General features: G+C 33.0%; 1 protein-coding gene across 5 annotated transcripts in view; it reads right to left on the reverse strand.

Annotated features, from left to right (window-relative positions):
• Positions 1 to 1,780: 1,780 nt before the first annotated feature.
• PTBP2 (polypyrimidine tract binding protein 2) overlaps positions 1,781 to 23,933 on the reverse strand; it is a 78,446-nt gene continuing 56,293 nt past the window's right edge. For 2 of the 5 annotated variants that reach the window (XM_077746178.1, XM_077746182.1), the window contains exons 9-14: positions 10,441 to 10,595; positions 8,963 to 8,996; positions 8,453 to 8,545; positions 3,863 to 4,079; positions 3,688 to 3,765; positions 1,781 to 3,536 (exon numbers count right to left, since the gene is read on the reverse strand). In XM_077746178.1, coding sequence (XP_077602304.1) covers positions 3,404 to 3,536; positions 3,688 to 3,765; positions 3,863 to 4,079; positions 8,453 to 8,545; positions 8,963 to 8,996; positions 10,441 to 10,595 — 710 coding nt within the window. In that variant the 3' untranslated portion in view covers positions 1,781 to 3,403. The remainder of the gene's footprint in view (positions 3,537 to 3,687; positions 3,766 to 3,862; positions 4,080 to 8,452; positions 8,546 to 8,962; positions 8,997 to 10,440; positions 10,596 to 23,933) is intronic. The other 3 variants (XM_077746181.1, XM_077746180.1, XM_077746179.1) reach the window with 3 other exon arrangements.

The raw sequence follows: 23,933 nt of genomic DNA on the forward strand, positions 1-23,933 counted from the left end.
CTGGTGGTATTACATTTCCTCCTATATAAGCAGTTTACCAATTACACAGCACTTCTGCTTTTATCTTGTTTGAGCTTCACAATAACCCTGTGAGGTGGGCAGCACGGAATTTATAGTCTGTACTTTATAGATAAAGCATACTATGGCTTAGAAAGTGACTTGTCCTTCTAGAAACTATATGGTGATCCAAAGAGAACTATAGGAACAAATTAATTTTATTATAATTTGATTAGACTAACCTCAAATCTTAAAATGCCTCAGAAGTATTAGTTAATATATTCCTAGCGTAACTCACAGAATGATTTGTCACCTGTCCTGGTTAAGCCAAGCTATTCTTACTTTCAAAATGCGAAATTACAACTCTATCTTTAAATATAATATTAAATATAAACAAATATGAATCCATTCCTTAAGTAGGTGCTTTGAAACCCATTTCCAAATAAATCTTAATTTCAAAAACCCAGTTTTTCTAGTTCAGTTATAGAAAAAAATTCTTTCTTCCTAAATCTTCAAGGTAAGGCCTCTAACCTAACAAGCAGCTATTAAGTCTTAAGAACACTTCATCGTTGGCTAGTTCACTGTAAAAGACTGAGGCATATGGTGATAATACTAATGATGACAACGACTGGGTTAATTTAATGTACCGAATTTTAAATATTCTAGAATGTCAAAATTACCACTTCCTGGACTTGGTGCTTTGGAAGGAAGGCTGCGTCACAGTGTACTCTTAACAGACAAAGAATCTGCCACTCCCTGGGCAGGAAGAACCTTGGTTGCTGGTCATGACTGATCAGAGGTACTGTGAGCTCTCCCAGCTCAGTAACTGCAGCAACCCAATTCCTAGGTGCATTTCAGATCTTCTCTTCTTTCCACTCAACCCCAGCCACAGAGAACTACTTGAAACGTGGCTAACTACCTACTTTCAGTTGTTTCAACCACCACCCAATATTTCTGAGAAAAAGTTCAGAGAAACTTTGTTCAATTACTATTCATTAACTATGGTATTGTTTTTTTAATACACTCTAGGCACATCTGCTATTGCTCAGTGCTTCTGCAATACAATCCTATCTTAAGAAGAAAAGATAAGAGGATCATCTAGCTTCTAAATAACCTCAATGTTGCTGACTCAAATGTAATTATTTACTATATTCTTATTTCTTGGAGATGAGTGAATTGTTGTATTAATATAGCACATTTAAATTTACCTACTACTCCTTCGTTTGTTTTTTATTCTAATGTAGGATTTTTACATTAATTCTCAATTACTTTATAATAATTCTATACAACATGTGTAACTCCAAAGTCACCTGACACCAACATACCTTCTTTTTAAAAGTAGCCAAAAATATGTTGGGTAATACAAATAGCACCCTAACTGGACTCCTTTAAAAAGTGAAAATTATAACATCACAAATTACCCTGACGTTTTCAAATACCTGGGCAAAAGTAGACTGTATGTTGCTGTTTTTCCCAATAACATCTAGTACCCTTTGTTAAAACCTAACAAGGTAATCTAAAATTAGTAGGAAATCTTTAGCAGACACAAAAGATGAGAGATGAAACTGCAGCAAGAGAGCATGGCAAATCCAAAAGGTCTAGTAGTGCATAAATCTGGAAAAAAAACAACAACAACAAAAGAGATAGAAAGAATTAACAAGATACAATAATAAAAGTTATGTCTTTAAAGCAGTAGATTATAACAGGGTGGGAAATGTTTAATGTGTCCTCCTGAAAAGTAGTTACTATCTTTTAAATTAAAAAAAAAAAAAAACAGCTGGTATATTTTCACAGCATCTAGATTTATTTATGGTATAAAGCCATAGAATTGTAATATTATTATTACTCCTTTCCCACCCTGGCAGAGAATAAACATGAATTCAGAAGCACAGTGGAGTGAAAACAAAGAGGAGGAGAGAGAAAAGGCAGCAGAGAAAGACAGAAAAGGTGAATACAGAGCTACAGAAGTGTTTATTGAGCATGCTACAGAGGTAAGCAGAGTACACACAAAAGGAAATTAAACAACCATCAAACCTCCCAACTTTGTTAGAAAATTAATTTTTAATTGTGCCGCTTTCAAACTATACTGAATTTTACATTTCTAAAGATGTAAAAACTCAACTAATAGAAAATATACATGACCATTCTGTCTACATAGATAACAGAATCTATGAATCTTGAAACTAAGTACATCAATTTCAAAAAGTATTGGTCATTTTAACAGAATCAACAATTCGGATTGACAAGAACTGTTCAAATTAATTTGACCTGTAGATTCTGAGCCATGTTTTTATTAAAGTCAGATCTATTCCTAAATACAAAATATTTTGAAGATTTATTAAAACTGAATATTACAATGCAAGGTAAATTAAGACTAAAGGCACATAAACTTTGGTCCCACCTGGTTGTCAGTTTTAGAAAACTGCCACAAAATTAATCTTCCTGCAAATTTTCGCAGTACACTTTCTTTATCTTTGAAAAATACATGCACCAGTTCCTGAACTAGCTAGACCAGTCTGCACATGCTCAGAAATCCACAACCATATTCCAAATCTTAATTACAAACTAAGGATGGCAATATATATTTAAATGCACGTAAGTCATGTCAACTTCAAAAACATCTACGAAAAATATTCAGCCACAAACAAGACATTACTTAGTGCTGACATTTATATGATACGTCCCACAAGAGTGTGTACAAAAAGGTTAAGATTCCACAATGCTTTCCACGTAGGGCTCAAACTTACAGAAATCACTTTGTTGTCTTAAGAAATTAATACTCTGCATCTTGTTAATTTTAACTAATGCCTACATTCATAACTGAATCTAGACCAGAATTGTGAGATACAAAAGGCCAATGTTTTTTTAAAGCAATAAAGCCTAAGGTAGTAAAAACTAAAAAATGCTGCTTTAATTCTCTCAGTATCATGTATCTTATTTGATTAAATAGAAAGAAATGTGACAAGCCAATAATTCAAAATAAGTTCCAAGCAGGAGAAACAAAAACTTAACCTTTTTACACACCCCTGCCTAAACATATTGTAATTCCCATATAACAATGTGCCCTAGACAACCAATTCCTTTTTCCTAGTAAATGCACAATAGCAACACTAGTTTTCCTTTTTAAGGCACGTATGTCAACTAAGTTGAAAAAGGAAAGTATAATTAAACTAAAATTTTAAACAGACAATAAAAATGGCTTCCCTATAGAACAGATGAAATCTAGCAGTTAACAACTCTGCCTTTATGTATGCCATTTCATTTTATAACCAAGGAATGATAACAGCATGAAAGAAAAAAAGGAAACAACAACAACAAAAAAATCAAACTCTGGTCCCCACTTTTCTGAACAGTCAATAGGTGATGACACCAATGTGATACACCCTCAATCTTCACCTCCCCCCTTTTAAATTGTTGACTTGGAGAAAGACACTCTCAGATGGTGGTTTTCACCAAGGTTATAATTATGAAGATCAATCAAGGCCTGGATAGCTTCTTCCACTGTTGCCATCTGAAGAAGAGCCATTTTGTGATCTCTTCTGAAACAAAATTATCAAGTTAGATACATCATAATAGTTAGAAAGGGCTTAAATACTTGAATTTTTGCCCACTACAGAACCAAATATTTCCATAAACAAAAAGAACAAAAACTACTTGAAGAAAACTTTAAAGATAAGAAAGCTTGCTTACTGAAAAAACTTAAATGCTTTCACAGTGCCCCCAGTGTTAGCAAACAGTGTTCGTAGATCCTCTTCTGCTACTGAAGGACTAGGAAAATTGGATGGAAAAAAAAGATTAATAATAATTTTCAAATTTTATTCCTAAAGTGTATGCCCATTTAAAAATCTCCAGCTTTAATACTTACGGGATATTGGATAGGTGTAGGGTTGCAGAAGGAGGAAAAATGTTCTGAAAATTTTTGGATCCAGGTTTCTTAAAACGATGCAATGGGGAATTACCAAAATCCTTTGTTAGCCCTTGATCATCAAGTCCCTCTCGAGGTAGTTGTACAGTCTGATGTTTAGACAGAGTAACACGAATAATCTTGCCATACATTTTCTGTCCATTAAGATGGTTCATGGCTATAAAAAGAAGAAAAAATGCCTATTAAAAAACAATATTAAAGTTAAAAAAATTTCTTTTGGAATAGCTGAAATAACTGGATTCTATGACTTTTAAAAAAATCTTTTTGTTTTTAAGCTTCTAGAGGCAGAGAGGCTCCATGCTGACAGTGTGGGGCTTGAACTCACGAACCATGAGATCTCGACCTGAACCAAAACCAAGAGTCGGACACTTAACCTGCTGAGCCACCCAGGTGCCAAGACTTTTAAATAAATCTCTTAAGTTTTCAACAGTCACTGGTGATATGATTTAAATTTATTTGCGCTAGACAAGCATTTTAGCAAAAAAGCAAGTTTCTTTCACAGAATGAAAATCCTCATTATGAATCTCTGTTCCTTGCCAAAACTGCTGATAAACCATGTACTTAGATGCCACAGAAAGAAACTTTGTACTCATCTGTAACTTCTTTCTCTTCTACCCCATAACTGCCAAGTCCTACCGTACTCCTTTTTCTTCCTAATTATCTCTCAATTCTCTGCTTTTCACAGTCACAATGTTTTGATCTGTGTCACTCTGTCTCCCAATTTGTCTTCCTGCTGGATTTTTCTCTACTTTTTTTGAATGTATCCTATTACACAGACAGCTGGATGACCTCTATAAATTGCAAACTTCATGTTATTATCTGCTTAAAATCCTTAGGGCCAGACTAGGGGAGGTATAAAGCCATGTTGAAGAATGAATTTGGACTATATCCTCATCTCCCCAGCCTCTCTGAACATATTTATCGATGATACGATACCAATTACTTTGTTAGTGCTAGAATTAAGTGGTAAGACAAGAACCAGCTCACCCTTCTTGGAACTTCCAGTACTTTTAGTACTGTAAAACTTCCAGTATTTTAGTACTGTACTCTCTGAACTTTAAGCTCCAGCTATACAAAACTATCTCCTTCAAGTGCCAGTTTTTCTTACCTTTAGACCTGTCTGTATGCTGTTCTATCTACAGTAATTTCTCATCTCATCTGATTCATTATCCCTCGTGGTCTTTCTCTTTGTTCTTCTTTGGAAAGGGTTCATATTCCCCATGCAGTACTCTTTTCTTTTTAAATTTATCACAATTTATTTATCTAACTCCTCCTTCTCCCGACTGCAAAGTACATGAAGGCAGGAACCTGGGTCTCTATCCTAGCACACAGTACAGTGCCTAAACACAGAACATCACATGCCTACTTTCTGAGGTAGTAGTTGGGTTATTTTTAAACTAAACAAACTGGTCTGAGGTTATAGAACAGTTATATGTTTTTATTCACTAGTCACAAGAACTTATGACCATTTTATAAGTCATATACTTTAAAGGAAGGTCCGGTGACTACTCAAAGTATTAACAGCAGAGAGATAAAGGCAAGGTGGAAGAGTAGGGAAATGAAAACAAAATCCCTACTCACAATGTTACTTAATTTGACTAATATACTACATAGTCTGACACCAAGATATGCAGAATTTATTAAATCCAAGCATCTTTTCACACTTGTATAGAATATAAACAGTTCTGTAAAGAAAAATGCTATAGAAGTATAAGGTACCATTCAGAAAAGAATTAAAAGTAAATTCTTATTTCCCATACAACTTCCCTAATTTGTAAAAACAAGTTTACTCTTTCCAATTGTTTTACTGCAGTGTTATGTATTTGTGATTTTTTCTTCTTTAGATTTGCAACTGAGGCCAACAGAGGAAAAAATCTCTCGGGCCTGAATTCTTTCTCACTAGTTTTACAGCACTTCACATATACTTCTAAATTTTCACTTACAAAATCAACTGAATTATTCATAGAAATGGTACATAAACTCCTTTTAGAAAACTTATTTGAATTATAAAATATTTTCAAAGTTCTATAATTCTGTTTTAGGTGAACACTAATTTGCTTATGATAAAGTGCTATTACATCATACAAGGAACGTGTTATAAGGAATTAATCTGGGAATGAAGTGGTATAAAGAAGTAGAATAAGGTTGTTGTAAGAAAGCTATCCTTAGTTCAGCTTTGAAAAGCCATGAAAAGACTGCATAAACAGCTGAGCTTTGAGATACTGAAGAACAGAAATAAGAAAACAATAAAAAATCCTAGGCATAATTCCTGCACCAAGAGGAGACGGAGAATAGAGAAGTGGGATTAAAATAAAGCAAAATAACCAAAAACTTATCTCTAGAAGTAGTCAGGTAATGAGAAGTATGTCTAGCCTGCTGACTTGACAAAACAATCTAAAGTAATATGAAGTGGATGAGGGCTGAACTTGAGGGTAGAATATCAGGGTTTTTAAATATTAAAAAAAAAACTTGTCAAATACTAAGGCATACATAATGATTAAACAAAAAACAGAAGAGTATTTGAATTACTAAGATGAAACAAGTTTAAATAATGGGACTATAATATCTTGAAATCTGTTACGAGAAATATGACATAAATGGACAAAACAATCAATGATAAAAGAGAAAAAAGCCAATGCTGCACAGTGGAAATGGCACTTTGGATTAAGTATTATTTTCTACTTTTCCCTTAATCTCTGAAGAAGATATTAAAGAATAATGAGAAGTTAAAAGATGGTAAAAAAAAAAAAAATTATAGATACAGGAGTTGTTTATATGTGGAACTGGAGCAATGCAACAGTTATATCCTTTATAATTCAAAAAACTATTTGTGTTTGCCTTATTCCAAAAAATGGAAACATCCACTTGTCTAGTTTATTAATCTACTCAAAAACCCAGCTTCTAGTTTTTTGTTCTTTCTCTCAACTGTCTTCTATACCAGTGATTTCTAGTGATTTCTAGTCTTGTCTTTATCTTCTTTCCTTGGGTTTACACCATCATTCTTAAAGTTAACCTATCAAAACACAGGATCCACTAAGGATCCTGTCCTTAGAAGAAGAGGAAGAGAAACCTAGAGAACTCAGAGGAAAGGGCGTGGGAGGAGACATCAAGAAGGTGGCCATTTGCAAGCCAGGAAGAAAGCCCTTATCAGAAACTGAACCTACTGGTACCCAAGAAAATAAAGATCTGTTGTTTAAGCCACTCTGTGGTATTGTTTTAATAGCACAAACTGATGTAAGTATAGTAAAAGTTAAAATGTCACTTATTTAATGACTATTTAGTCATTATATATATAAAAAAAAAAAACCCAGAAGAATTTGATTAAATTCTACCTCAGGTAATTCTTAACCCTGATGACTGTATATACTTCACATGAGGGTAATGTCACCCACAGCTCACACAGTGATGAGAAAAAAATAAACATTTAAGAAATGTTTTCTAAAATGCTACTTACAATGTACATAAAAGCAATGGCCACGACTACCATTACCAGAACACAGAAGTATCCACAACAGAGGAAGAAAAAGATTTACTAGGAACCTAGAACATGATTAGCACTTTTTATATATCCTTCTTTAACGATGGCTATCTCTATTTTAAAAAGTGGAGAGGCAGATGTCTAGTCTTATATATTGTCTGAGACCATGAAAGCCAGTAAGAAATAATAAAATTCAAATTTACTTCTGATACCAAGTCAAAAGGTCCATATATCATGTTCAAGTTTATGAGATTCACTGGGTATAAGAGCAAAAATATACTAGTCCTTACGTCATAAGTGACAAATTTCAAAATTAACAATGTGAAAACAACCAACTTGAGGCACTAGCATTCCTGAATCTCAATGAAAAGAATTACAAGCTAAAGATCTGATATTTACAGTCTTATCACACTGTGAAAGTGCAGTTGTATTCCAGATTTATGGGATCTGACTTAGTGTACAAAGGCAAATGATAACGTAATAAAAATATTTACCTAAGATAAGAATGTAAGTGTAATCTGACTAAAGTACATTTTAGATACCAAAAGGGATTAACAGTGGTGTACTGTATGTGGCACAAGCTTCACTTTGTAAAAACCTACTACTCCTAAAATACATTTTCCAAGTGACTCTTTATTATTAAGTTTAGGCAAAAATCTAGAGGAATTAAGATAACACTGCATAAATCAGGATGCCATGGACTATATTAACAGTTAACTTCTATCTCAGGGAGTAACTAGGAATGAAAAACACTAAGGATCTTTAATATAAATGTCATGATTCTTATGTGAAATTGTTATTGCAATTTCAGAGCCCAAACCTTTCTCCATTGGATTGTACTTGAGGAATGGTTAAGAGGACAGTAGAAAACTGCAAACATATTCATCACGTGTAATGACTCACATTAAAATACAAAACTTAATGTGCCATTTTGAGCCTTGGCTATCCTAAATAAATAAATAAGTAAATAAATGCTTCTTACTGCCATAAAGGGGTTTGTTTTTACTAACAGATTCAGATTTAAACATGTATGCGTAACTGTTTAACCTTACCAAGTTGCGATTGGTTTCCATCAGCCATCTGTATCAGAGCACTGTCTTTCTTATTGTACAAAATCTTCACACGCTGCACATCTCCATAAACACCTTTTTTGGAGTCACAGAGAGGTAATCCAAAAATGGAATTAATGTTACATGCAAGTCAGCTGAAGATTATCTTTCTGACATATTAATGAAACATTCAGACATCAACATGATCACTCATTCAAACTCATCATTCTCACAAATGAATAAAGAAGATCAAGATTTTGAACAGTGAATTTTGAAAAGAATAATTTTTGATAAACCCTCAAAGCTATGTGAATGATATTAAATTAAAGACCATGCAAAATAAATCAGCATGCATTAAAACAAATTTTGTGTCTATGGAGAGTTTTAAATAGCAAAGAAAAATAGCAAAAGATTTACTATTCAACTTTAAGCCAAAGTGCTAGCTACAAATAAGAATTAAGGTGAAACAAAAATCAAATCAATAATAAAAGTATAGTGCTAACAATAACATACCGAAGAGGGTAAACAGACTTTGGGGCGTAACCATCTTTAGAAGGAGAGAAGAGCAAGCAGCGTAAGACAAGAAGAGAGAAGAGTCGAGGAAGAGCGGAGATGAACAGATCATCCATAACGAAGGGTGGTTCCCGCAGAATGGTGAGGTGGTCATGGATCATGGTTCAAGGCGGTTAATTGGGGCAAGTTGGTCCGAGGAACATTTGTTCAAGCACAGAAGCATGAACATAGGGAATGGAGACAGGGAATGAAGACAAGGACAAGGAAAATAAAGGATAAGACAGGGAAGGGAATGGGCATTTGGGAAAAGACAAGGAAAGGGAAGGTGAACACACAGGGAAAAGGATGAAATGGGGAAGGGAAACAGCAATGCAGAAGAAAAAAATAAGGAATTGGGGAACAAAAAAAAAATAAAATATAGGTCAGTACATAGGAAATGCAGGAATTTGGTCAGAAAATGGTTGGTTTATGTACTGTACAAGAAAAACTGAGTAAAATGTAGTCATCCAAGACAAATATGGGTAAAGTACATCTATATCAAAGAGTAAATTACAGCATTTCATCTCAACATAGGGAAGGAAAGCATGCACAGGAATTTTAAACTTTGAACTTTAACTGCATAAGCATGGCTGGTTATGAAATGCAGGCAAAATTCTTAAAAGAAAAACAAAGGCACTCTGATTCAAACATTTTAGCATGCAGAACTGTGAATGACAATAGTATTAAATGATAAACTTAATGTTCGTATTAACAGAGGCCAATTAAAAATGAACAAATATTCAAATTAGATATTGTAAACTGATAATACTGAGCTTCCCACATTTCATACCAGCTTTCATAGCAATCAAAATAAAATATACCAGACATAAAATGTACAACTAAAGAAAATAACTCAGCAATAAATTTTATTTAACAAGGGGGAAGGGGAATAAAGTTGAAAAATATTTTTAGAAGACAATGACTAATAACTGCAAAGAAAAAATTACTAAGAAAGACTGGAAGAGTGCCTCGTCAAGATCTTTGGAAGAACCTTCAAAGAAAAATGTATTAGAGTAGTTCACATAAAATAAGATTTAAAAAAATGCAATGACACATAAGCATGAAATGAACAAGCAAATAATTAGAAAAGGCAAAGAACAAAATTGCTTTACAGTTAAATCTGCAAATTAGATCACATTTGCCTTTGAGAACAACAAAAATAAAAAGCCATACTACAGTACTTCACCATATTTTTCTTAGGAAAAATAGGTAGTTAGATTAAAATAATAATAATAATAATATAATAAATATATATATAAAGAGAAATGACTGTCAAAGNCAAATACATAGATTTTATTCAGAAATAGAAACATACAGAAAATACTTTGACTAATGAATGTACATAAAAAGAAAGGCAAGTGCAAAATGAAATAAACATGAGAAACTTTCACAAATGAAATGGAGTTAAAGAATAAACATCACAAAATTATTTTACTAACCTCTTCATTTAAATTGCTAACCAACAGGACTGTATTGCCACCAGCTGAGACTCCAGGCATACCCACTCGGCCAGCAGCAGCTGCAGCAGCTGCTGCAGCAGCATTTGGAATAGCCAAAGGACTCAGAGCTCCTGGAACAGCTGCAACAGGAAGCCCTAATTTTAAAATAAAGCATATTTTACGAAACACACACAAGTCGTTTACAAAAACCAATTTAAGCACGAAGGCTGCATGGCTTACGGCTGACCATTCCAAACGGTTCCTGAAAGTTAATTTTTATAACACTTAGAAAAATGGTGTGCTGACAATGTATCAGAGAAAATTAACTGGTTTCAATGAAATCATTAAATATTAGGGCTAAGGTACATACCTGCAGTATCTTAAAAAATTAAACATACCATATTCCATCTCCTATTTCGGAAAAGCAAACGAAGCATAAAGGATATAATATTTCTAAGTCAGAGACTTGAAAAATTCACTTCCATGGTTGACAGCAAGTAGCCACATCTAAAATACGTATCTTCAACATAATAGTGACTCACTTTTTTCTCCAAGTGCTATCATCTTCATAAACTCATACTTGAAATCAGACAGCTAGAGCTTATGAAACAAACATAGTAAGTCCTTCACTGCTTGGAGACCTATCACCCTGAACATCATTATTTCATTTCAAATGACTTAAAGAAAATCTTACCGAAGTTTATTTGCCTTAATTCCACATTCAAGTAGTTATAATGAACACATTTCCTCAACAGAAATGAGAAAATTTCACTGTATCCACAAAGGCTTTCTCCTTTGCCTACCAGTTTTAACATTTCCTTCTCATTTCTATTTTCCAGTCTTACTGCTGTTTTATCACCTTTAAAATATGCCAGTCTTTATTCTAGAGAGAATTCTTTTGTCTCAGCATCTTTTACCCACATTCCAATTAAAAGAATGAACTCGAAATCTTTCATCCCTTAAATTCTTACTAACCAGCTGATTTCTCAATACATATTAGTTCGCTAATGAAGTGAATTGTATGTTGCTTTTCTTCTTCCCATGAAAAAGAAAACATCCAACGTACGTGAAGTTTAATTCATGACATACCTGGATAGAAATGGCCCTTTGTACTGTTGTCCCATAAGTTCATGTTTTACTTCTTCTTTTCTCTTTCCACCAGCCTTCTTGTCTATGTCATAAGGATGTGCTGTTGCTTTTGGTTTCAGATCTCTTAATACTTTAGTCAGGAGTTTTAAAAAGTCTTTATACTTTACAGAAACTATGATGGCCTTTCACTGACAGTTTAAAAGGTTAAGACTCGTAATTCTTAATCTCTTCTGTTTTTGACTTATAATTTTCCCATGAATTTTTTTTTCCTCTTCTGAGCACTCCAACAGTGGAATATTTTTCTCAACCTTTTTGTGGATAAGCTTATTTTAGTGCTTTTTGCCAGCTTTTCGAGATTTCCCCTTTTTCTTATTTCTCCATTTTCTTTTTTAGATTTTACTTTTTGTTATGGAAAATATCCAACATAAAGAAAAGAGAGAGAGCGCAACTAGAACAACAAATCCTACATACCCATCACACTGGCTAACAATTATTAACTTATGGCCAATCTTGTTCCATCCACTCACCCATTTTACTTTTAAAACAGAAACTTCTCACGTCTTTGATGCCTTTATGGATCCTCCAGTGTGAATCTTTTTAACCAATTATTCTAGAATGTTACAAACTTCCCCATGTTAAATAATAACTCTCTGGTTACACTTCATAGGTTGTTTAACGTTCAATGGATACCTTAATATGCTGCCAAAGGCAAGTAATAGTGATATACTCCCAATTGTTAGACATGCACTCACAGTAATTTTGTTTTTGCATACTCTTAGAAAGTGACCCCTCCTCCTTTCTTTAAACAGTATTTCTTAAGTATTATCAGATAGCTGTGGCTGAATGTACACACCATTCAACTAAAGTTGACAACACAATTATTTCATATGGGCAGAAACTCCAGATGCGGGCATTACACTGTCAATTTATTTCCTTATTTCCTTGCCTTTAACTGGCTGCTTTCCAGTGGAAAAAGTAACTTAAAATTCTGTTAAGAATCTTGGTCTTAATGGGATCCAGTCCACGGCCCAAAACAAATACCATTGACAATACATGGCATGCAGAAGAGTTCAGTATCAACCCTCAAAAACTCCCTTTTAGGAATAAAATACTTAAAAAAAATCCATCAAGATTATTTGAGAGCAGCTCTTTCCACCAAAAACTAAATCAGTTTAATTTCTGGTTTGTCAATTCTACCAGACAAGAAATGATTTTCAGGGCCCACTAAGCCAGAAAAATTTAACTCAAGAACTAGTAAGTTACCAACATTAATATAAAAATTGTCCTATTCCCTAGATTTTCCCTGTACATCTCTACTCTTCACTGCCACCTTGTTCATTAAAATACTCTTATCTACTAGAATTGTCTAGAACTTTGTATCCCACACTGAAAATGTTCTTAATTTTTTGGTCTCAGGACCCCTTTATACTCTTAAACTTTACTGAGGACCACAAAGAGCTTTTAAATGGGTTATATTTAACATATCAGAAATTAAAGCCAAGGACTGTTTTAAAAAGAACAAGAACACATGATCACCTATTCTATTAGCCATTAAAGCAATATATACTAGTGAGAATAAGAGTTGTAAAACAACATTTTAGTACTGTCATGAATATAATGTTCTGACTTTGTTAGACACCCTAAGAGGGTCTCAGGGGCTACCAGAGATATTTAGACATTTTGTGAACCATTGCCATGTATTCTTGGTATGATACTTTGTACAGGTGTGATTCTCAATAAATAAGGAATAGAAAAAAAAAAAAAAGATTTCACTTCAAAGAAAAGAAAATGCTGTAATATATAATGAATATATGTACATACATACATATATATATACTAAGAATGAGACATGCAATAGATTACAGAGTACTGACACTTGCAGAATTAAGTCTGAAGTCATCTATTACTCACTCGCCTTTCCTTATTGACATTTCAAGCAAAATTCATGAAATCTAAAATATCAACATAACTAAATTCAAAATATAAACCTAAACATGACAGTCTAAGCTTAATACTTCATTTTTGCAAAAAAGCTTCTTCTGAAATACATCTCTACAATGTCGATATACAATTCAATGATCTAATGAAAACTTCACCAAAATATTCAAAGGTGACAGAAAATTTGTTCAATGAAACTTCATTCAAGACATAATTGTTTTGAAATACATTTCTTACTGAAATCTGGAGGTTACAATGGAGTAACCTGGTAGCACAATATTTAAAACATTAAGACTTATCATGGAAAAATGACCACTGAGAATTAAGAGATTTGAAATTAACTTATAAAATGGTAATTGAAAATTAAAAATCTAGGCTAGAGTCTTTTTTTAGTGTGACAGATCCGAGAGACTTTTTTTTCTTAAATGCCAGGGAATGCCATTTTTTAATAAACAACATTGCACTTTGGTAAAAATAAGATTGCTAATTTTCTAATGAGAAAATAGGCTCAAAGGAGATGCAATTTACCTCCTAATAAAGAGGTAATGGGAAGCTTAACAAAAAATGGACTGTAAGCTGTGAGATCCTCACTGTTGTTACTACTACCCAAATTACATCTCCCCACTTTTCCATTTCTTATCACTAACCCGGGCCACTGTGCTGTGGCATGTGATATGTTATTCTGCCAAATTATCTTTCTTCACTTCAGGCAGCCCAGGGTATGGTGTAAGAGTACTTTAAGAGATAAGGGAAGTCTGTCCTTAATACCACTAGCAAGTAGTTCTCTTCCACTGTACCCTCCCCCAGGCTGGTAACTTAGAAATGCTTACTTAAGCCATCTAATTTACACACTTCTAAAATCACTGGAATTAGTCTTGAGTTTTTACTGGAATTTTAAAGTCTCTAATGGCAGATTCTACAATTAATTTCTCAGTATACTCTTCTCTGAAAAATTACTGTCAATAAGGAAAAAAATTAAGTTTAACTTGTCTTTTATATTAAAAACAACCTACAAAATATTTCATAATGTACTATTTATTTACACCATGATAAATCTGAAAAATAATTCTGTATTGTATTTTTCATATTAATGTTAACTCCTAATTGTAAGTCAATAAATTTACCATCTTACCTTTGTAAATACTATGTTAAACGTGTTATATACCTTGACTCCAGTAAATTATTTTCAGTTGTATAAATACTTTTAATTTTAATGATTTACAACTTCAGCTAAGGCAGCAGGTATGCTGGGAAAAAAACACTGATGTATGTTGATAAGAGATTTAAAAAATGCCTATTCTACTTCTAGGATTGTGGCAAGGATAATATAATGTCAAAGCACTTCATAAACTGCCATACAAAGGTATCACAGGGATCCTTTCCATATGAAGTGACCTTCATCAGGTGTGTCACCCATGTATTTTGAGCTGACTCAGCAATTTTATAGATTTCTCATGTTCTGAGACATTATTATTACTAACCCTTCCACTAATGAAATGAACACACAGACATGTATATGATACAGATTCAAAGTCCAGTGGGATGAAGTGATGTAACTTATTTATCTTAAGGTCACATAGACATCCTTAATTTTGCCCAGAAAAATTAAAAAAAATAAACTGTTTTTGTTAACTTACTTTAAATCATTTATAAATTTATGGATTTTAATAAGGCTTATATTTTAGAACAGTTTTAGATTTACAGGAAAACTGACGCTTCTACAGAGTTCCTGCCTACTTCCTTTTCCCCCTAATTATCAACATCTTACATCAGTAGAATTGTTGTGATTAATCAACTAATATTGATATATAACCATCAACTAAAGTCCAAACTTCCGTCAGATTTCCTTGATGTGCATCCAATATTCTTTATTGTTCCAGGAGCCCATATTACATTTAGTCATGTCTCATCTCCTTAGGCTTCTCCTGACTTGTCCTTATGGCAATTTTACCCATGATTTTTAAGGATGCAGAATTTGTTTTATTCCTTCATTTCTGATTCTAAATCTTCTATCCAAAGTCAATTACATTACTTCTTTTGGTCTTCTTTATCCTGTTCAGTATCTGGTATTGTAAGTCTCACATACTGCTGAACAGCGTACATCGGAGGGACCTTCTAATTCATAAAGTACTGGGTCTTCGGTGGGGAGGGAAGTTTTAAAACATTTTATTTCCTGACTTGAAACTAAAAATTTTGTTTTTGACGAAAATGACAAGTGCTATTCTATCCTCAATCCATTCTTCCTCTTCTATGAACCTACCCTTCAATTCCTATTTTGCCTGCTGGAATCCATTCTCTTTTCTCTCATTAACAACTGCATTTTTCCCCCAATGTGTTCCTTAGAGAAACTTTTTAATTAAAAGCTTGCTTTGTCCTAATGAAACTTCTCTTATAACCCTCTCAAAAGTCATTTTTATCTCCCTAAATCCTGCCCCAAAGGAAAGAAAAAGGATGCATTATTCATCATTCTACGCCAGCACCCAATGTCTCTTTCAGACTGCTGTTCCACCACCATCAATTAAGACAGCTTCTGCATGAAATCCTTTCTCATCAAAACAACCATCAGGTTACTGGGACATTTTCTCTCATTATATAAAGACTTTTTAAGCACCTGGTTTTATTCTTCCTCCTCTCTCAGTCCCTATTATCAGCCTGTGATAGGTCAAACATTCTGGTCTCATAATTTCTTTAAAACTTCTACTTTGACAATTTTTACATCCATCCATTTTAGCAACTTCTCTTGCTAACAACTTTGATTTTTCCTTTTTTGTCTTGTCATCCATTTCTAACATTTAAATCTGCTTTCCTGACTTCATTCTTCCATCATTCTCAATTCTACCCCATACAACCACTGAACCCACTTCGTGGCCTTTATTTAGTTTGGTCCTTTCTATTCTCCTTTGACTTGACTTTACAATGTAGCCTAAATTTCTTTGATATTCTTTAATGCCATACTTAGATAAATCCAATCTTGTATTCTGGCTAAACTTTCATGTGGTTAGGTATTAGAGTGAACACAGAACACATCATATACCCCAAAACTGATTAACAAACATTCTGTTACTTAACATTAGTAGACTTCCCTTTGTATTTTCAAGAGTTCTCTACAAATTCACCAGATTTAAGTTCAGAAAGTTTAAGACAGAGATCAGAATCCCCTCAAGTTTTCCAACCAACTTCAAAAGTCCTCCCTTCCTTCATGTTTCCCCTTTCTTCATAAAAACACAGAAATGTGAGAAGAGAGAATATAGACTACACAGATGATGACTTCAGTTCTGGCTCTAGCTCTGCCCCTACATTTCTTTTTTTTCCCCCTACATTTCAGAGTGAGCTTGACAATAATCCCTTTTAGTTCTCATAATGATCTAAACAAGTACCTCTTTATTTTTTAGGCTCCAGCATTTTCACTATAATCTTGAGCCAAGCCACTACAGTCAATTCTAGGACTTAATTCTCTCTCTGCTCTTGTTCTTTTCTAAAAGAAACATCTTAAAGACTGAAAAATTAATACTTTAAAAATTCAGCCATGGCAAAATAGAGGATAGTTCAATAATCCAAAGACTTTGGATCATTTTCTAAGAATGTACACATAGAGAAGTAGGCATGTTCAACTGTAATTTCTTTTTTACTTTATAGAAGTTAAGACAGAAATGAAATGAGAAAGCCAAGGTTACGGGACAGTGAATTAGTACAGCTAATGCATGTAATCATTTTCATATGATTTCTGACCAAAAATATGATTTATGTCAAATATGATAAAATACTGATTTTCTAATTATATATAGGTTTTTAAAAAATTTGATGTCATGATATTCACTGATACACTTTAAAACTTTATCTAGTTTCATATTTCTAGAAAATATTTCTAGACTGTATACTTTTAGTCTTTGTTAGGTGATGACTTGCAAATGTGTCTGCAGTAGAGAGGTTATTTGGTTTGATTTTATGACCCTAATTTTCTTTGCTATAATTCAGTCATAATGAAATATTATAGATTGGGGCTTTGCTAAAATTAAGATTTTGGTTTTTAAGTTTTAATGTGTATTTTGTGCAAACATAAAAATACAAATTCAGTCTGCTATTTTGGTTTGCATGTTATGTACATCTCTATTTGGGATCTAATTTTGAATGAATATATGAACAATACTTTTGGTTTTGCAATCATACAATAACCAAGTTCAACACTGAGTCAACTTGACAACAAAAAAACAATGTCTTGGCAACACAAAACACCAGGGGTGGGGGGGGNTCAATTGTCTGTTAGGAGCATGAACTCTGGAGCCAGACAGCCAGAATCCCTGACAATCTCAGCCACCCACTAATTATGGGAATCTGAGCAAACTGCTAATCTTTTTGTTTTCCAGTTTCTAAATCTACAAAGTGGGCAGACAGTAAAAGTTAACTTCATTTATGGATAATGTGAGGACTAACTCACAAGGGCTAGGAATGATGCCTGGCACATAATACATATTCAATAAATGGCTAGTGATTGGTATCCATATGCATCACACAACCCTTTGGTTCCTGGCATTGAAACAATTTCTAAGCCACAGTATTTCGAATATTTTTGCTACAGAATACATGAAATGAAGAACTGCAGCAATTAAGGTGGAATCTAAGTAACTACTTTTAAACTAATAAGTCTCTAAATACTTATTCCTATCATGGGAATTACCCCAAAAGATCTAGGCATTTTGACAGTGGAGCCACATTTTTCTAGGGAAAGCAAATAGTGTTAGGAAAAAACAGCTAATCCCTTCTATCAATACCACTCATCCAAAAAGATCCCACTTCTTAGAAACTAGTATAAAGTATCTTAAAGATTCCATTCCACCAGGATTTCTTTTTAGAAAAGTCTACTTAATGGCCTATGTCATAATAATTAAATGTAAGTAGCCTTATAAATTCATGTAAATACCAAATGATAATTTTGTTCTTCCTCAGCTCCGAGGCTACTAAATGGTNCAAACAAAACAAACAAAAAAACCCACAAGAATTTGTAAACAGCATTCACCTCTTTGGAGGTTACTGTAACAGCCTAAATCTATTAAATAGTATCTACAGACAATAAATGAGTATCTTATTTTAAGAACACACACATGGGAAAACATAGGCTTCACTTAAATATAAGAAAACATATGAGTACTGGTCTATTGCTCACTGCTACACACTAATTAATTTTCAGTTTGTCTGGATCTGTAATTTTCCCCCATCGCCCTACTGCAATAGCATACTGCAATGTTTCACAAAAGATGTTTGCTTTTACTCCATATCTTATAGAATCATACTAAAAAAGTATAAACAGACTGCACATACCCACAGATACAAGGACAAGAACACCTAAGGGATGTTATTCCTTTGAGAAAACAACTCACTCTTATCTGTGGGTCTTTTTTTCTTCATAAGTAGCTGTAAGAGAAGTGACTTATATTCTTTTGGCATTTAGTAAGGAAATACTAATGCTTCCTGGTTCTTTATTTTAGGGCAATGAATTATTTTTTGGGAGAAACATATTTAAATTTTAATTAGCTCTGCTTAGTCCCTTATCCACCACCACCTTTTTCTTTTTTGGGCCACTAGCTAGGACCAAAATAAAAAATTATTATTACATAAATAAAACTGCTCACCTCTGGGCTAAGGTAATTATCTCAAATCACTCTGGGACTACCAGAAACAGGGAGCACCCTACAGTTTCTAACGTTTAAAGCAGAAATTGGGAAGAATCTAGGCTGTACCCATTCACAAACTGGTTTAAATAATTAACAAAAAAACAAAAGCTGGGCATCAATTTCTTCCACTAAAAAGTAGTAAACAGATGCAAGAATTTAACTGTCTAGCACAAACCATATCAAAGTTAAACAGCCCTAGTTCATAAAGGAAAATTCTACAAAGATTTTCAACGAATTAATATGAAGGGGGGGCAAAATTTGTAACCCCCAAATGGGATAGATTAAGGCAGCAATCACTGGAGGATACTCAAACCATTAGTAGATCAATATAATGAAGGATCATAACATCTAAACTACAATCCATTTTAAAACATTACTAAAAGTGGGATAACCAGGAAATACAAAACCACTTATAAAGGGTTCTTGTGAATACTCTTGAGAAATAGAAATAACAGCATCTAAATTTAATCAAGCTTTTGTAGTTAACTTCTGGTTCACCTAAAAAATGCAGTGGATAGAGGAACATGTTAAGATGACACTACAAAGAAGAGTCACACCAATCCAGACTGTAAGACTTTCTCAATATAACTAGGTTTCTTCATTAAATCAATGGACCGGAGGGTGGGGATGAAGGGAAAGTACGGCTACAGATTAACAGGGTCTTAAGAGAAATAACCAAATGTCACTTATGGCTTCTCAAAGGATCCTATTCTGAACAAATCAACTCTTAAAATACATTTTTTGATAAAACTGGGGAAATTTGAAGATGGATTGAGTACTCAATGACATTAAGAAATCACTGTCAAATTTGATGGGTGTGATAATCGTATTATGGTTTGGTAAGAAAATGTCATTACTTTAAAGATATCATGGTAATGTTTGAGATGACATGACATGATGTCAAGGATCTGCTTCAAAATACAATAGAAAAAATGATGAACTGATAAAACAAGTGTGGAAACTACTGAAACAAGATGATGGGAATGTAATGTAGGATTCACTATATTGGTATATGATGACTGAAATCTTTGACAGTAAAAAGTTTTTAAAAACTATCATGGGAAAAACCCATTCAAAAATAAAACAAAAGCTTTCAGAATGAAAGTAACTTTAAAAGAATATTTTAAACTTGTTGATTTTATGCATCACAAACACACAGGGAAAAATTTAACAGCTAGGCAACATTCTATCAGAAAAATACCAAAATACATTTATTTGGCATGAATAAACAAAGTATTAATATATTGTTCAATAGTTATAAAGAATTTCTTTTGAGAATTCTGTTAACTTTGCTAAAAAGCTAAAATTTAGCATCTAAAAATTACTAACTTTTCTCTATATTTATCAACTCCCACTACACAGTAAAACTAAAACCATCTTGGGATCTTAAAAACCTACAAACTACCGGGACACACTCCTCCTGATTTTCAGTCTAAGGGTAGGGCCTGGTGATTTCAACGTGCAGAATAATTTGAGAGACACTGTTCTATAGAACACAGATTTACCTTTATGACAAATGTTTGTTATATCTGTCCTCAATTATCAATTATTTTAAGATCAGCAGATTCCCCATAAAAAGTTTTGTGTTGCCTTTCTGTTAAGTCCATATGATGAGATGGCTGACAATTACTTTGTTCTACTCACAATGCATAGAAAGCTCTAAAGAAAGTATTCTTTGCACACAGTATCTTCCCTAGTTTTTTAAATGCAGATAACATGATCATGAAAAATTACTTCTAGCAATTTTTCTAAAAGTGATCCGCCCCATAATAAATTAAGTACACTTCCTAAACATGATAAAATGATCACAGTAACGACGTCTTAATTTATAATCTCAAGGATTTTTGTCATCCTGTTCTTTGAAGTAGAATATGTGAATAACTAATAGTCCTGTGAATAACTAATAGTCTGCTGGATTTATGGTTGCGTATTTACGATGTCAGATTTCTAATTATTTACAAAGCACTAGGTTTCCCTTCTTGAAAGAAGTATGTTTTCTGAGACACTGTAATCCCTAGCACTAAAAGAAAAAGAAAAACCAAGTATAAACGCTAGTCTTAATAAACCATTATGTAAAATAAACCAATTAAAATTTATAATATTGATTCCAAATTGAGCCAAATCCTTAGATATAAAATTATATGAGGTAAAGTGAATCCCTTAAATATTTGCAGAAAATATTTCCTACTTGTATTCATACAGAATCTTTAAAATAAAGAGAGATTTATCACTTATTTCATTTTGAACAAGTACTACTTGAGGAAGACTCAGCAGGAAATGGATCCATCCCATCAATACCCGTTTGCTGTATGTTGAAGTCACCTGACATTAAAATATCACTGGAGGCAAATAAACACAGAAAAGATTTAGTTACCATTCCAGAGGGCATGACCTTATTACTAAAGTAATACTGGATGTTGCTATAAAGGGTGCCTGAAAGCTACTATAAAAGGCAAAACAGTAAGTGGTTCCTTATAAACATGACAATATTCACCAATGTGTAAGAGAAAAAATTAACTTCATGCCCTGTGAATCTTTGGATTGAGATAAATTATTTAAAAATAATTTTTCTATAAACTGGACACTGTAAAATACTGTGAATCAACTTGAAGACTCAGCTTATATGAAATATGGATAACCTTAATACACCTTTTGCATGTACATCCCAATAGAAAGACAACCAATGCAGAGACTTGTGTCTAATAAGCACTTAAAAATTACAAGCTAGCTTGTAAGATAATAAAAAATTAAAATAATCTGACACACTCCTATCAAATTAATATCCTAGCAAAACAAAAAAGTAATACTCAATGCTAGTAGGGAAAAAAGTGGATTGGCCAGCCTCATATACCATTCATATTAGTTTAATATCACCTTTCTAGAAAGAAATGTAGTGAGAATCAAGAGTCTTTAACACTTTTTTTGGTTCAGTAATTCTAGCTCTAGGAATCTAGTTTAAGGAAATAATTTGAAAGACAAAAAGTTACATACAGGGTATCTGTCACAATGCCTGCCATATATATTAATAAAAGTACAGAAGTAGGTTGACTGTCCATCAAAGGTACTTTCAAAAGTATTAAAATTACTTTTTAAAAAAAATCTTATAAAACAATTACAATAGAACATATCTTAAAACTACAGTATGATTTTAATTTTGCACAAAAGTAGGCATTTACATAGAAAATAAGAGAAAAAATGTAACAGTGGTTACCTCTTATAAATGATCAAAACTATCACAGTCTATTCTATTACCTGATTTTTGAATCTTGTAACTCCCCTAACATTCAAAAAATAATCTGGTGATACTTAAAAAAACAACAACCCAGTTATAACAAGACACAAAACCACTGAAATAGGTAAATGATGAAACCATTTAGTAAAAGGCGAATTCACATATCTCTACCACAAAACATTTCCTTTTCGTTTTTATCAAGCAAGAGTGCAGAAATGAAGATATATTAAAATATTCAAAACAAAGAAAAGGAGAAGACACTAGCCACATTTATTTATTAAGGAGTAAACTTTACTCCTATGCTTTTAATGCAAAAATACACATTACCCGAATTATGAAAGTACAGAGAAAGACAAGTTAATTATGCCAGGGCTTCATATTTTTTGAGAAAAATGTTTTATTATTACATAAAAAAAACTTCACCAGGGCTATGACGTTACAAGGAAACAGTAATGAATTTCCTAAAAGAATCTTCGTGACTTCTAACCAGAGCTCCACCTAGAATCCAAACACTCAGAGGGCACATCTAACTATACCTAAATGGGCAAACACACAAAACTCTTTAAAGTCCAAGTGACTGTTATAGTCCTGCCACTAGCTGGAATTTCTTGGTATTTTACCCTTAAATTGTTTTGCAAGTTCCATGTGAATTATTAAACTTCTCAAAGACGATATGTCATCTACTTTGGTTATTTTAAGGATTAAATAATGTGATTGTACAGTGCCTAGAAGGACCTAGAAGCTATTTGCTAAATGTTTTTTTTTTCTCTTCTGTAAAATCCTATCATTTCTATCAGTAAAGAATTTAAGAATCTATAGTAATGATTATAAGCAAAGATCATGTATCACTCATTATCTGACACTTGCTGTTACCTTTAAAAATGGTACTTTATGAAATAATCAATTTAACAAGCCAAGTTGAGGGAATAAAGGCTTAAAGTAGGTCCACACTGTGATAGAGACTCTTTCAGAAAAAAGAAAACGTTACCAACCTAATGTCTCAAAGTCATGATAGACAGTTATGGCTTGTGCTAGGTATGTTAGAAAATTAGAATAAAGGGTCAGTTTTGGCTAAAGTCACCAGAATTAATTTAAGTATCAACTGCTTCTCTTGTGCATTAGAATGTCTCTGTTCATAGATGTATCACTTCTATTACAACTTACAACGAAGAACACAATTGTTACAAATCCACAATAAATATAAATATATTTCCAAGGATTACTTCATTATAATCTGCTTTCTCTGACTGAGGGACATAAACTAAACTGTAAGAGTTAGTAACTGTAACTGTAGTTTGTAACTCAATCTTGGGTTCCATATGGACATACTCTGATTTAAAGATAATCTTACAAATGTCAAATTTCAAGAACTTCCAAAACACAGCAAATAAAACTAAAATTTCATCTTGTTATAAATCACTCATTTTACTTACAAAGTAACATATTCCCTTATTCTTCAGTCCCTATTATCTTCAGCCTGACTCCATCAACTAGACATTGCAAATTTTTGCATTTTTTAAATGTAAGGTGACTCAAATCCATTGTAGAACAAGGTGAAATATAAA

Source organism: Crocuta crocuta, unplaced genomic scaffold (assembly GCF_008692635.1).
Source record: "Crocuta crocuta isolate KB4526 unplaced genomic scaffold, BGI_CrCroc_1.0 scaffold48, whole genome shotgun sequence".
Taxonomy (NCBI): domain Eukaryota; kingdom Metazoa; phylum Chordata; class Mammalia; order Carnivora; family Hyaenidae; genus Crocuta; species Crocuta crocuta.